Here is a 15,217-nt window from a genome sequence, read left to right on the forward strand (position 1 = left end):
GAACTAAGATCCCCGCATGGCGCGGCCCAAAAACAAACAAACAAACAAAAAAACACCTAGATAAATGGAAAGATATACCATGCTTACAGATGGGAGAATAATTCATGGATGGGAAGATAATTCTCCCTTCAATTAATTTATAAATTCAATGCCACCCCAATCAAATCCTAACGTGGGTTTTTCAAGTTATATTTGCAAAGATAAACAAAAACAGGTTAGGAAATTAGGGAAAATAATGGCAGGAAAAGAAGATAAAGCCAGAGGTGAGGGCTAGTGTAGTTGTCAGAGGTGAGCCACAATTTCCCTATGAAATTTTTGGCATCTGATATACAGAGGGAAACATGATCCGTTTTTATCTAAAAGGCAAAAGCAGGCCATTACCAGGTAAGCACAGTTGTTCCTGGGAGTGGTGGAGAAATTAAGGGGGTAACAGCTAAGGGGCATGGGGTTTCTTTTTGGGGTGATGAAAACGTTCTAAAATTGATTGTGATGATGGTTACACAATTCCATGACTATACCAAAAAAATAGCACTTTAAATGGGTGAGTTGGGGACTTCCCTGGTTGTCCAGCGGTTAAGACTCTGCGTTCCCAATGCTGGGGGCCCGGGTTCGATCCCTGGTCAGGCAACTAGATCCTGCATGGCACAACTAGAGTCCGCATGCCACAACTAAGAGTCCGCATGCCACTACTAAAAATTCCCACAAGCCGCAACTAAAAAATCCCTCATGCTGCAACTAAAGATCCCGCACGCCGCAATGAAGATCTCGTGTGCTGCAACTAAGACCCGGCGCAGCCAAATAAATAAATAAAATATTAAAATAAAAAAGGGTGAGTTGTATGGTATGTGAATCATATCTCAAGAAAGCTGTTAAAAAAAAATGAAAGGAGAACAAAGAACACACAGTAAGATGTCGTAGATGTGTGGGTGTGAGTCCTGTGGTTCCTGGCTCTAAATCAGGCCCCAAACTCACTGGGGTGACTTGCAGAAATGGATCGTTACCTAAAAGTGTCTAAAAGCCCGGAGCATCTCCCAGAGTCGTGACCTGGGATGGTGGGTCTGAGCCCTCTTAATGCGATAATCAGAGGGCAGGTCAGACCTGGTCCAGGCCCAGGGAAAGCTATATCCTCTGCCTGCAGGAGAATGCATCTTTTTTTGCTTTTTAAAAAACTTTTTATTGAGGTATTGCATACAGAAAAGGACACATGCCACAAGTGTACAGCATGTTGGATTTCATAAACTGAACACTTGCATGTAACCAGCATGTAGGTGACGAAATAGAATCTTCCAGGCCCCCAGAAGTACCCCCATACTTCCTGCTAGTCATATCCTGACTTCCAACAGCATAGATTACTGTTGCCTGTTTTATTTCGTATACAAACGGGATTCTACAGTATGCATTGTTTTGCCTGGCACCTTTTAACAGATATATTCCTTTTTTTTTTTTTTTGGCCACACCGTGTGGCATGCAGGATCCTAGTTCCCCACCAGGGTACCAGGAGTCGAACCCATGCACTGCCCCCCTTGGAAGCGTGGAGTCCCAACCACTGAACCACCGGGGAAGTGCTTTTTTTTTTTTCTTTTAACTGTCTGCTACACTTCTGTTCTTTATAGCTGGGGGTGAAGTGTGGGAAGGAGGTGAGACAAGCCTAAGGGATGGACATTCTAGGGGATCCTGGTGACCTGTGGTGGTCCTGGCAGGAAAGGGCTGGGGGTGAGGAGGTAACCTAACTGGCTGGCCTGAGTCAGGAGCCCCTGTGTGACCCCAAAGGTGATCTCTGTTTGGGATAAACTCTGTAAGAGCCAGCTGCTCCCTGACCCTCGGCCCATCAGGAGGATCCTCACACAGCATCCCTGCGCGGCACTACGTGAAAAGCATCCCCTGGCGTTGTGCAACATGACGGCCTGGCTTTCACACAGCCTTTCAGAGAACAGGACTGGACCATCCAGGAAATGAATGTGTCGGGGCAGCCTGGTGTAAAGCTGGGCCAGGTTCCTGGTGTAGACCCTCTCCTGTCCTCCATCACCAGCTACCAGGACCCCAGCATCAGTTCCCATTGGAGACCAGTGCACATGGGCAGGACCTCCTGCCCAGCACGGCCTCTAGGTCTGTGGCATCCTCCTGGCAGAACCTGCCCTGACTCCAGTAGCTGTGGGTGTCAGAGACCACGGATTCTAAAACATGCAGGTCCTTAGTGAAAGCCTGGGTGGCATGAGATTCTAGGCAACCATGTGCTTCAGTAAATCAAGGTGACCTTTGCACAGAGAGGCTAGTGAGCCTCTCTAGTTTCTTGGAATGAAGTATTTGGAAAAAGCAGCAGTGAACGGGTGGGGAGATCTATGGGGCTACCTGAGGGGGCCTACAGGGACAGCCAGGGGAATGAGGCACGGGATCTCTGCAGAGGGCCAGGGGGGCTCCTGGGGTGAAGCGGAGGCAGGGGCCAGGAGAAGGGGAAGCAGAGAGTGGGAGCCTGGACCCAGCCACATTGGGCTCGCCATCCCTCCTGCCATTCACTGGCAGTGTGACCTCCAGCAACTGTTTATCCTCCTTGGGTCTCATCTGCTCACCTTTCAAAAAGAGCTGATGGCAATCCTAGAACACCAGTTGCACAGGGTTTAGTGAAGATTGAATGCCTGGAAGATGAAGATGACGTAATCCCTGAGAAAAACAATGATTTTAAACTGAGAAAATCAAAAGCCAGCCAAGACTTAGAGTAGAGAATTATTTGAAATAATGAAAAAAATTTAAGATGACAGAAATCAAAGACTAGGACCAATGAGATGACAACTTTAAAATGTAAATGTGTATATATAACACAAAGTTGTAATCAGCCAATGCAAAATGAAAATGAAAACCCAGGAAATCGGGCTTAAAATTACCCTTAATGAGAGAGGAAAGTTAAGAGGTTTAAAATGATGATAAAATAAAGTGACAAAATGAATGTGATTGAAGATTGAAGATCAAAGCCTAAAGTCTGAGATTAAAAGATTAAACCTAGGAAAGGTAAAGATGTAAGAGTTTAAGAAGATGCAGACGACCACCCACGAGATAAAGAGAGATTTTCAAGAGGACGGGACCCTGGATGAAGAAGTGACTTTGAGAATGAAGACAGTGCTGTTTACCTTCTAAACAAGAAGAAAACTTGAAAGAGGACTAGGAGAGAAACCATTTTAAAGGAAACAACAGCAAAAAAACTTGGAGAAGTTTACAGATACAGAAAATAAACTCAGATTACAAGTAAATGAGGACATTTCGGAGACCCATAAAGGGCTATATTTTTTAGAATGGAGGGCAAACCTGGGAATGTTTGGAGTTCAAGGAAGATGGCCAAGAGGAAAGCAAGGCTGAAGATTTAGGTGTGTGTGTCGGGTGGGGATAGATCCATCTGACAACTGTTTATTGAGCAACTACTCTGTGTCAGGCACTGGGCTAATTGTGAGGGATATGGGGTGAGCCCCACACGGTGCTTGCCCCTGGGAGAGACAGGTGGTACACAAGTTCAGACTGTGGTCTGTGCCATGAGGGGGTGGGGAGCGTGCAAGGGGAGAAAAACAGGGGTTATGTGTGTGTGTGTCTGGTCACTTGGAATGGTTTCTCTGAGGCTATGGGGTTTGAGCCAGGATCTGAGGGCTGAGTTGTGAGAAGGGGGACAGGGTACCTGGGGTAGGTCCACGCAGGACTGAGAAATGAAGGATAGAAAGTGACAAACGCAATGAAGTCCAGAGATGCACACCTAGCGAGGGGAATAATGAAGATGTTCCTGGTAAATTTCAGGCTCAAGGCTTCTGGGAAATTGGAGGCAAAGTTGTCTATGTGGGTCGGGGGGGGGGGTGGTGGTCACTGTGACTGGGAGAAGGAGGCTGATGGGCGTTGGGGCAGCCCTGGAGGCAGCAGGTCCTTCCCTCTGCTGGGACACCCGAGCAAAAGAGCAGAAAACTTTGCCCAAGTTTCCAGAGAAGACTCTAGAACTCGGTCTCCTGGTTACTTGCTCTATCCCATATTGTCTCCTAAATTTACACTGGGCCCCAAACTTCTGTCTTAAGACATTTTTCAGCCACTCTTGGGGAGTAGGAGGGGGACCAGAAAAAGTACCCAGAGTTGGGGTTGGCAAGGGGGACATGAAGAAAACGTTTAGGACAGAGATTCTAGGTCTAGGAGGCATCTCCATGGAGGTGGGTAGAGCCTAGAGTTAGGAGGGGTGCATCAAGACCCGAGGTCCTGCAGGTTGGGGAGGCCACCGTGATGAGAGGAGGGAGATGGGTCAGGTCCTGGTCTGCAGGGTCCTGGTGATGGAATGAATATCCACCCCCAGCTGGCCTCGGTCCCAGATAGATACTCACATAGAGGCCGGAAGCAAGACTGGGAAGCCACAGGGGCAGAGAGCGCTAGGGTCACGCACTGGGACATCTGGGTCCCCATCTGGTTCTGGCTTGTGAACGTGGCCGTGTGTCTTCTGGGCCTCAGTCTCCCCTTCCCCATCCATCCACGGTGGATTGATACGCAGAGGTGAGATGGCCGAGGGTGACACCTGGTGGTGAATGGGGAGCATCACAGGCTTGGCTTGCCAGATGGGTCCCCGTGGATCCAGGGCTGTGTATTTCACCCACCCTCCAGCTTCACCCCCAGTTCCCTCAGGAGGAGATGGCCAAGACCTCCCAATTGGCCTAGCTGGTCTGACTGATGTTTCCCCAGGAAGTCGGAGTAAAGAGGGGAAGTCTATGGTTAACATTCTGAGTAAAGTGGGACAAGAGAAATCCCAGTTCCTGAGACCAGCACCCCCCAGGAGACAGACCCTGTGTTGGGGGGAGGGGATGTCACATTTGATTGTCACAACAATCCCAGAAGATGTATTCCACTATCCCTGCCATACTGGAGATGGGAAAACAGAGGCTCGGGGAGGTTTAGGGGTCTGGTGCAGGTCATAAACCTGGGAAGTGGTTGAGCTGGAATACAAAACCAGACTGTCCAGTTCTTAAGCCTGCTCAGGTTCTTGGCAATTTTTTTCTCTGAAATTAGCTGAACAAATAAAAAAGTTCACACATCACGGCTGAACAAAGATTACCAATACAGTTTGGTGTTAATATGAACAAATCACACTCCTCCCACAATCTTACTGGTACACATGTGGAAACATGGCAATTATCATAATGTAAAATTTCTTTTCTTTTTTAAAAAGTAATTTACTGAGGTGAAAATTATATCACATAAAATTAATCATTTTAAATGATTAAATGATCACTTAGTGGCATTCAGTATTTTCATGACGTTACACAACCAGCACTTTTTAAACAAAAAATTTACTTATTTATTTGGCCATGTTGGGTCTTAGTTGCGGCACGTGGGATCTTCGTTGCTGGCACGTGGGATCTTCGTTGGGGCAGGCGGGAATCTTTCGCTGTGGCACGTGGGCTCTAGGGTGCGCGGGCTCAGTAGTTACGGACAAGTTTCCATAAAAGAAATGGACAAGTTTCCCCCTCACCAGACCCCACTGCATGTGTGCCAGGCCCTGCCCTCCAGGGTATGAGACCTTTCCCTACTTTCTTTTTTTATTATATTTAACCTTGTCTTTACTGTAAAAAATTAATAGACTTTTTTTTTAAGATGTTGCTTTTTTAAAAATATTTATTTATTTGGCTGCGTCGGGTCTTAGTTGTGGCACGCGGGATCTTCATGGCAGCGCGTGGACTTCTCTCTAGTTGCAGCACGAGGGCTCAGTAGTTGTGGCGTGTGGGCTTAGTTGCCCCGCAGCATGTGGGATCTTAGTTCCCCGACCAGGGATCGAACCCGCGTCCCCTGCCTTGGAAGGTGGATTCTTACTCCTGGACCACCAGGGAAGTCCAACAACCAGCACTTCTATCTAGTTTCAAAAAATTTCCATCACACCAAAGTCAAACCCTACCTCCCTTAAGCAGTTTCCTCCCCACTGCCTCTTCCCATCAGACCTTGGCAACCAGCAATCTGCTTTCCATCTCTATGAATTTATTCTGGATATTTCATATAAATGGAATCATAGGGTATGTGACTTTTTATGACTGGCTTCTTTTGCTTAGCATCACGATTTGGAGGTTTATCCACCTGGTAGCATATATCAGTATTTTATTCTTTTTTATGGTGGAAAAATACTCCATTATGTGGATCTACCACATTTTGTTTACCTAGTCAAAAGCTGATGGGCATTTGTGCTGTTTTCACTTTGGGGCTATTGTGAAGAATGCTGCTGTGAACATTTGTGCACAGGTTTTGGTGTGGACATTTTAAAATTTATCTTGGGTATAAACCTAGGAGTTAAATTGCTGGGTCATATGGTAAGTCTATGGTTAACATTCTGAGGAACTGTCAAGCTATTTTCCCACGTGGCTGCACCATTTTACAGTCCCACCAGCAATGTAGAATTCCAGTTTCTCCACAAGCTTGTCAGCACTTGTTACCGTCTGCCTTTTAATTGTAGCCCTCCTAGTGGGTGTGAAGTGGTATCTCACTGAAGTGGTTTTTTTGGGAGGGCGGGGGTTAGTGCCACCCCGTTACAAGATCTTAGTTCCCTGAACAGGGATTGAACCCAGGCCACGGCAGTGAGCACCGAGTCCTAACCACTGGACTGCGAGGGAATTCCCCTCTGATTGAAGTTTTATTTATTAATTTAATTTAATTTAATTTACTTTTGGCTGCATTGGGTCTTCGTTGCTGAGCGCGGGCTTTCTCTAGTTGCAGCGAGCGGGGGCTACTCTTCGTTGTGGTGCGCGGGCTTCTCATTGCAGTGGCTTCTCTTGTTGTGCAGCATGGGCTGTAGGCTCACGGGCTCAGCAGTTGTGGCTTGAGGGCTCAGTAGTTGTGGCTCGCAGGCTCTAGAGCGCAGGCTCAGTAGTTGTGGCTCGAGGGCTTAGTAGCTCCTCGGCATGTGGGATCTTCCCGGACCAGGGATCGAACCTGTGTCCCCTGAACTGGCAGGTGGATTCTTAACCACTGTGCCACCAGGGAAGTCCCCTCATTGAAGTTTTGATTTGCATTTCCCAATGAGCATCTTTTCATGTGTTTCTTGGCCATTTGTCCATCTGCTCTGGAAAAATGTGTATTCAGATCCTTTGCCTAATTTTATTTTATTTTTAAAAATTGATTAATTTATTTTTGGCTGTGTTGGGACTTCGTTGCTGTGTGCGGAGCTACTCTTCATTGCGGTGCGTGGGCTTCTCATTGCAGTGGCTTTTCTTTGTTGCCAAGCACGGGCTCTAGGCGTGTGGGTTTCAGTAGTTGTGGCACCCGGGCTCAGTAGTTGTGGCTCATGGGCTCTAGAGTGCAGGTTCTGTAGTTGTGGTGCACGGGCTTAGTTGCTCCACGGCATGTGGGATCTTCCCGGACCAGGGCTCGAACCCACGTCCCCTGCATAGGCAGATGGATTCTTAACCACTGTGCCACCAGGGAAGTCCCCTTATGCCTAATTTAAATTGAGGTATTTATCTTTTTATTGTTGAGTTGAATGAGTTCCTTATGTATTCTGGATACTAGAACCTTAGCAGGTAAATGATTTGCAAACATTTTTTCTCACCTTTGGTGGATATCCTTTGAGGCAAAAAAAGGCCTAAATTTTGATGAAATTCAATTGATCTATTTTTTTCCCCTTTGGTTGCTTGTGCTTTAGATTCTTATCTCAGTGGCTGATTCCAGGGCTGAGGCAGGAAAAATACAAAATGAGTTTGGAGCGTACTGTAGAAAGTATGGAAGTGCTCAAAAAACAAAAGGATGAGGGCACATCAAAGGGACAGGGGATGGGGCTTCCCTGGTGGTTAAATGGTTAAGACTCCACCTTCCAATGCAGGGGGCATGGGTTCGATCCCTGGTCAGGGTACTAAGATCCCACATGCTGCGAGGTGTGGCCAAAAAAAAAAAAAAAAAAACCAAACCAAACCAAACCAAAACAAAAAGGGACAGGGGAGCCAACTGAAGGCACTCCCGATGGTCAGGGCTAGGACAACCTGAACAACAAAGTAAATAACAATCGTATTGGATAATAACCCAAAGTATGGAATAAATATCTATGAGTCCATAGCGAAATAAATACATAGATAAATAAATGGGGGAGAAGAAACAACTCTCTCTTACAGAACAATTCCAGTTAATAAATGAAGACAGAATGAGAGAACTAGAAAACCACTACTAGAATATCATAGTAATAATTACAGCAGGCAAGCTCCGTGGACAGATGCAAAAATCAGTGGTGAAAGTTTAAGGAGAAATGGGACATTTGCATAATCCCAAAGTATATCCTCCAAAATAGTTACGATTAGAAACGGAAAAAAAGAGTAATTTGACAGTGGAGAATCCTAGTGAGACAGGCTGGGGCCTGGGACCCTTTGCTGCAGTGCTGCAATGTTTGCACCTGGACACACCTCTCCTTGAGCAACAAAACACAAAGAAACTGTATGGGACTAAAAATAACTGCGTGCATGTGCAGCTGGGGCAAATTCTGGACCCAAAAGATACAAAGAGACCAAAAAAACCCAACCGCCACTTTTGAAAAGGCTGGAGCAAAAACAGGGCGTGTAGGGCAAAAGCAGGGTACTGCACATGGCCCCTGCACACAACATCACCTAAGGGGTGGACAAAACTCCTAAGCCAACCCTCCGGCCCGACCCCTGGACACACCCCTACTCTTACCCCATATAAGAAACAAGCTCGCACCCCTCAGGGAGTGAGCAACCAAGGGAACCTGTTGTTTGTTCTCACTGCCCACTGCTGCAGCAGGGGCCCCAGTAAAGCCTTGCCCAAATTTCTTGTCTGGCCTCTAGTCAATTTCTATTGATTGGGGCAGGTCAAGAACCCTGGTCGGTAATACGAGCACACATCACCTTAACCAAGCGATCAAGGTTAATCATCATCAGTAATAACCCAGGTTGACTGAAATCAGGTACCCCCGCTATGGTGCACCGAGAGGGCACATCACCTCGGGGCTCCATCTAATCATGAGAAAACACCAGACAAACCAAACTGGGGGACATTGTGCAAGATAGCTGTTCCATGCTCTTCAAATGTGTCAAGGTCGTGAAAGACCAGGAAAGTCCGCTAAACTACAGACTGGATGACGAATCCATGCCCTGTGGGATCCGGATGGGATCCCGGACCAGAAAAGGGATATTTAGAGGAAAAACTGGTGAAATCCAAATAAGGTCTGTACTTGAGCCCACAGTACCCTACCAGTGTCAGTGTTCTAATTTGGATCATCGTCCTGTGGTTGGACAAGAGGTTTACTTGAGAGGAAGCTGGTGAAGGGTGTGTGGGAATTCTATCCGCAGTTCTTCTGTATGGCTGACATTATCTCAACACTTAAAAGTTAGGAAAGTCAAGGGGACTTCCCTGGCGGGCCAGTGGTTACGACTCTGCGCTTCCACTGCAGGGGGCCCGGGTTCGATTCCCGCTTGGGGAACTAAGGTCCTGCATGCTGCGTGGTGCAGCCAAAAAAAAAAAAAAAAAAATCGACCCGGGGTGGTGTCGAGACACCCTCTGTCCAGAGTGGCAGGCTCCTGCCCCCTGCCACCCATACCCCACACCCAGCCCTGGGGGGAGCAAGCTTGCTGCCTCTAAACTGGACTGTCCAGGGGTCCACCAAGCTGGGGGTGAGGGCTCCCAGGGGCCTGCAGATGGAGAAAGGGCAACTTCCCTGCTAGGCTGGGAGAGTGAAGAAAACCACCAGGTGTAGCCCATAACCTAAAGGCTTCTCACGGTCTCATTTAGACCCCACGGTGCACGAGACCAGTTTTATTTTCTCCATTTTACAGATGAAGAAACCGAGGCTCAGGGAAGCGGAGAAATGGGCCTGGCCCACAGCCAGAGGGTGGCGGGCTGGGCTGGACCCCAAGGACGTCCAGTGCCTGAGCTCTTCCCAGGGTGATGCTGTCAGAGACGCCCCCCCAAGGGGTACAGCTCTGAAGGGCTCAAGGCTGCCCTCCAGGTCTTTGACTTTGCACACACCTCCCTGAGTCCCCACCCCTGGGCTTCCTGCCCCCCAGGCTTTGAGCCCCCGTGAGAAGGACTCTCTGTGGCAGGCTGTTGTCACCACTTCACCCCTGGCGGACGGCCGCCCTCATCCCTCCTTCAGGTGTCCTCCTTTCATCCCGCACCTCCTGGATGCCAAGCTCTGGACAGATAAGGACTCAGGAAGCTCCTTCCATGAGATTCAAGCCCTCCTTCTCCATCTGGCCTCAGGTCGCATGCACCCTCAGCCCCGCGGCTGTAAGGGCCAGAGACACCAGGCCCCTGGCCCTCCCCTTGACAGTCCCTGCCTGCCCACACTTCCTTCCTCCCTGCCCCCGCCCCCAGCAACCTCTCCTTCACGGCAGCTAACACAGGGTTACGTCGACTGCTGGCCTGGGAGCCATGAGCGGGTGGGGGGGTCTCTCTCTTCTCCGACCACGAGCCCCCAGCGTGGAGTTCCCACCGAAGGTTAAACTGGTCCCGGAAACGCTTTACCTCGGGGAGGGTGACCCACTAAGCGCCATCGCCTGGTGGGTGACTGGCCTAACACGGTGCCTTGGGTAAAACGGAAAAAAAAACCCAATAAGTCACAGCGGTGTTTGGTAAGCCTCAGAGGAAAGGATCTTTGCAGAAGCTCTCTGAATTTCAGAATACTGGGCTGATGAGTTCTGGAAAGATAGAGACCATTGATATTTGAGGCGGCAGAAACCTAAGAATTGGCTGCTGTTTCAATCTATCCCAGATCTGTCCCCACCTCCAGACCTACTGTGCACCCCCCTCTCCATCCTGGCTGTGCCCCAGGAGCTGACCTCTACGGCCTCCAATAGGCTCCCTTGCCTTGGCTTCTGCTTATGTCCAGCCAATGGGAGGGGCTGGCAAGAGCGGCGGGGGGTGGGGGGGTAGTAGAGACCCTCATAGGTTTCCTTTGCCCTGTCCACACCTGCGCGCACAGCCCCTCCTTAAACTCTTATTCCCCCTCGCACGGTCCCACTGCTTCCTCCAGGACTCTGCTGATACAGTGCCTGAGAGAGAGCACAAAGCTTCTGGGTACATTCAGCTGTTAACCTCGAGAGCCTTGTTCAGTCTCCATGGGGGGAGGGGGGGAGGACCCTCAACTGCACAGCCTGCAAAATGACCATAAAGCTTGCAAAACGTTGACCATTTGATCCATGACGTCTTGCTGCAGGAGACAGGATTAGCTCACTGAAGTCTTAAGTGCTCTCACCGAACGCATCGAATTTGCGTTAGCTGATCCATCACTATTTTGTACACACTATTTTGTATTTTCCATTGTTCCGTGTGGGTCCACTTATACCTCCAACAGATTCAAATCCAGCCCCCCAGACCTCTCTGGCAACCTTGCCTGGCCTCTGCTGCTGCCCCCCATCTCTGGTTCTCTGCCTGTTCTTGCTGAGCTCCCTCTCCTCGGACATGGCAGCCACACCAGGCCCTCTGAGGCTCTCATCAGCCATTCACACCTGAGTAAGAATTAGCTGGCAGTCCACCAGGCACAGGATCAAGACACACTCCTGGCACCAGGGTGCCAGTGAGCTGAGAGAGGATGGGGGAGCCCAGGGAACCCACAGAGAGAAGCAGAAACTGCAGGGGTCCTGGACCTCGGTCACAAGCTTTATTGTCTCGAGCACGGACTCGCCACACTTCAACAATTCCACTTTGGGGAAGGGAAGGGTGCGGGAGGACTTGGGGAGGGGTAATGGCTGAGCGCACACTGGGCAGGCACAGATGCTCACAGGGAAAGCGCTTGCCACCTGCCAGCCCGCCCTGGGGGCTCAGTCCCTCCCGGTGTGGGCTTTTGGCTGTTAGTAGACTAATCTCCAGTGGGCAGGGCGGCTGCCTGATTTTGCTGGAAAGAGTAGAATTTGACTCTGGGTTAAGCCACTACAGCGTTGCTTCTAGACCGTTGTTAATAAAACCGCATGCAAGACCTACCGAAAGCCAACGGGGAGAGGGGCGGGGGCCGATGGGACTAACTGGCCACCCCCAGGATGGGCTGCTTTGGGGCAGGGACGTGAACACCACCCACCTGTACCCAGGAGCACTCAGAGGCTACCTGGGCTGCTGCCAGGGCACCAACTGCATACCTGTCCTGGGGCAATTCAGGAACGCTGTGATGGGCCATCAGACACCCCCTCTAGCCCCTAGTGGGAGAGGCCCCTGTGAGCACTCACCCTGAGCTGGGGGAGGAGGGGCAGGCCCTCCACGGAGACGCCGCAGGGTACAAGGCAGTCACCCGTGGGCCCTCCAGCTCTAAAAGTGGGGGCTTTGGGCAGACGCTGTCTTTCCCCACCACGCATGAGGCTGGAGTAACTTGGCAGGGCTTGAGAGGAAGCGGGGGAGGCGGGGAGATTTTTCTTGTCCCAATCATCCTCGGGCTCCTTTCTTGGCTACAGAAGAAAGGGCTTAAAAAGCCCAAGGCAGATGCCTTGTACCACTGAAAGGGGGCTGTTGGGATGTGTGCTCCTGTGCGTGTGTGGCCACGCCCCCTTGAAGGCTCACCCATGTGTACCCGGCTTTGTATGTGCACGGTGAGGTCTCAGGAGCATTTGCAACTTGTGCGGTCACGGCCCTGCCAGGCCTGGGGCTTGGTCCTGGAACCCGAGGGTGAGCGTCCACAGGTCTGAGTGTGGCTGACTGCCAAAGTCCCACCTACACGGCACGTGTGCACGCGTGACCCCTCTGAGTGTGTGTGTGCCAAGGGTCAGTGGGTGTATATGTTGGGGTCTGCATGGGTGAATCTGCAGGTGGCAGGCCCGGTTTCGGAACATCAAGTCAACCAGGGGACAGCATATTACTGACCAGTCAAAACATACCCAGAGCCCCAGTCCTGGGCCCCCCTGGGGCCGCCCTGCCCACCTCCAAGCCAGGTCACTGGGGGTAGGGGGTGCAGGAAGGAGAGGGGCTTCCAGACTTTCCTAATACTGTGGCTCCTGGCCTTGGTGACTACCCTCCGGCCAGCAGCTCGGAGCTGTGTGTGCGTTGGGGTCAGGGTGGGAACGAAGGGCCTCGCCTCCCAGCACTTTGAACCTGGGGACTCACTGGGCAGACGGGCTGAAGGGAACTTGTACCACTGCATGAAAGAGGCTCAGTATGCGGGGACAAGAAGCCCTGGGGACTGCCTTGGCCTGGAAGCAGAAAAGGGGGTCCCCCACCTGGCTCCTAAGGGCTGGACTTCCCTCCGTGGTGCCTGAAGGAGAAGCTGGAGCCCTCCTCTGGCCCCTTCCCGGGACAATGGCTCTGGGGTCCGAGAGGGACCCAGGAGAAGAAGGGGAAGAAAGGGAGGGCAGGGACGTGCCCAGAGGGCCAAGATGGTCCTCAGGGCAGCTCCTTCTGGGGAGGGGGCCTGGCCGGATCACCTCGGCCTCCCCAAACCAACTCCAGAAACTGCCGGGGTGTCCATGGTGTCCAGGGCGTCCAGGCTGAAGGTCCCGGGGGCCAGGCCGGGGCTGTACCGCCTTCTGTGGAAGGTCGTGCTTGAGGAAGCCTCCTGGTCCGGCAGGGGGGTCGGGGTGGGGGATTGTCCGCGGCGGTGGGTACGTTATTGTTACACTGTTCTCTTCTCCAAAGCGACAGTCCTGGCCCCTGCCTGGAGGTGGTGCCGCTGGGGCAGGCTGGAGGGGCTCTGGTGTGGACTGGGCAGTTCCACAGTGTCCCTCAGGGTCAGTGCTTGTCCTGGAGAGAGAAAGGGCTTGGTCAGCAAGTGTCTCAGTGGGCATAGGGACAAGTGGCAGAGGGGGTGGGGTGGGGCTGGGGGAGGAGACCCACCTGGGCCATGTAAAGGGTACAGCATGTGCAAAGGCCCTGAGGAAGGAGCAGTCTCTTTGCTGTGTGTTTGGGGCATGGTGAGACAGGAGGCAGGGTGGGAGCAGTTTATGAGAATTGAGGGGAAGAGGCGAGAGCAGGTGGGTTTTACAGACAGCTCTGAGGGCCTGCACGGAGGCTGGATCCGAGGAAAGGAAAACTGGCGCTGAGACCCCAAGCCTCAGTTTTCGCGTCTGTAAACCAGGATGACCCCCATGTGCCTTGCAGGACAAAGCCGCACAAGGTCTGGACATCAACTCCCAGGGTGCCTGGTACAGGCAGCTCCTCTGCAGACACAACCCCACCACGTCCCACTACAGCTCCGTGCCTCCACCCTGCTCTCAGGTCCTGTGCAGGGTCCCCTCCTCCCCGCACCCATCTCTCTCTCTGCTTCTCACCCACAGGGCCAGGCCCTCGGCAGATGCTGTGGCCAGGGTTCTCCTGTCTCTACATGAGCGCCTGCGGCCGTGGCCCCACTGGCCAAGTTGGAAGGACAAGCCTTCCTTCCTGTGCTCCAGCCTCACTGGCCCAAAGGTCACACAGCGAGCCAGGGACAGAGCCTAATCGGGCTAGCACCTGGGCCCCAGGTGGGCTCTCTAACACTGTGGGTGAATACCAGTGGCTAACTGTGGGGTGGAGACCACCAGGCACCCGCTTAAAACACAACACAGCAAAGACATTCCCAGCAAGGGAGTCAGGCCCATGAAGTTTCAGGAAACAAATTTTCCACCCACAATTTTATAAAACATAGACTTTACAAAGACTGCTTAAGGAAGAGAGAAAATATTCAGTGAAAGAAACCAAGAGGTGAAATTGAATATAGAGCACACTACCTACGCCATTAAAATAATTTAGGGACTTCCCTGGCGGTCCAGGTGTTAGGACTCCGTGCTTCCACTGCAGAGGGCCCAGGTTTGATCCCTGGTGGAGGAACTAAGATCCCACAAGCTGCACGGTGTGTCCAAAAAAATAATAATAATACGATACAGTACAATAATTTATGTGTTACTTTGCAACCATCACAGTAAAGACCAGCTCAGGCAAGATTCATGAATGGATGATGAATCCAGGGGACATTTGGGTGAGGAGCAGAGGATTCACAAGGTCTTCCGGGGTCTCCGCTGAATGCTCGTTAGGAAAGAACCAGCAACTATACAGCGGAGGAGTCAGACAACACCTTGACCAGGTGATCAAGATTCACATGAGGAATGAAGGGCAGATGGACATCACACACCGCAGTCGTGATGCCCGGAGAAGAACATGGCACTGACTGTGTATTCCAGCCTCAATCATAGAACCTGGCTCTAATCAGCAGGAGCCATCAGACAAACCCCAAAGGAGGAATCTTCTATTAAAAAAGGAAGGAGGACTGTATTTCAAAAATGTCAATGTCGGGACTTCCCTGGTGGCGCAGTGGTTAAGATTCCACCTGCCA

General features: G+C 51.1%; 1 protein-coding gene across 4 annotated transcripts in view; it reads right to left on the bottom strand.

Moving 5' to 3' along the window:
• Positions 1-11,571: 11,571 nt before the first annotated feature.
• CLIP2 (CAP-Gly domain containing linker protein 2) overlaps positions 11,572-15,217 on the bottom strand; it is a 77,240-nt gene continuing 73,594 nt past the window's right edge. For all 4 annotated transcript variants that reach the window (XM_082358550.1, XM_082358548.1, XM_082358549.1 and 1 more), the window contains one exon: positions 11,572-13,653. In XM_082358550.1, the coding sequence (XP_082214676.1) occupies positions 13,642-13,653 (12 nt within the window). In that variant the 3' untranslated portion in view covers positions 11,572-13,641. The remainder of the gene's footprint in view (positions 13,654-15,217) is intronic.

The sequence above is a fragment of the Balaenoptera borealis genome, assembly GCF_965194805.1.
Source record: "Balaenoptera borealis genome assembly, chromosome: 16".
NCBI classification, from domain to species: Eukaryota; Metazoa; Chordata; class Mammalia; order Artiodactyla; family Balaenopteridae; genus Balaenoptera; species Balaenoptera borealis.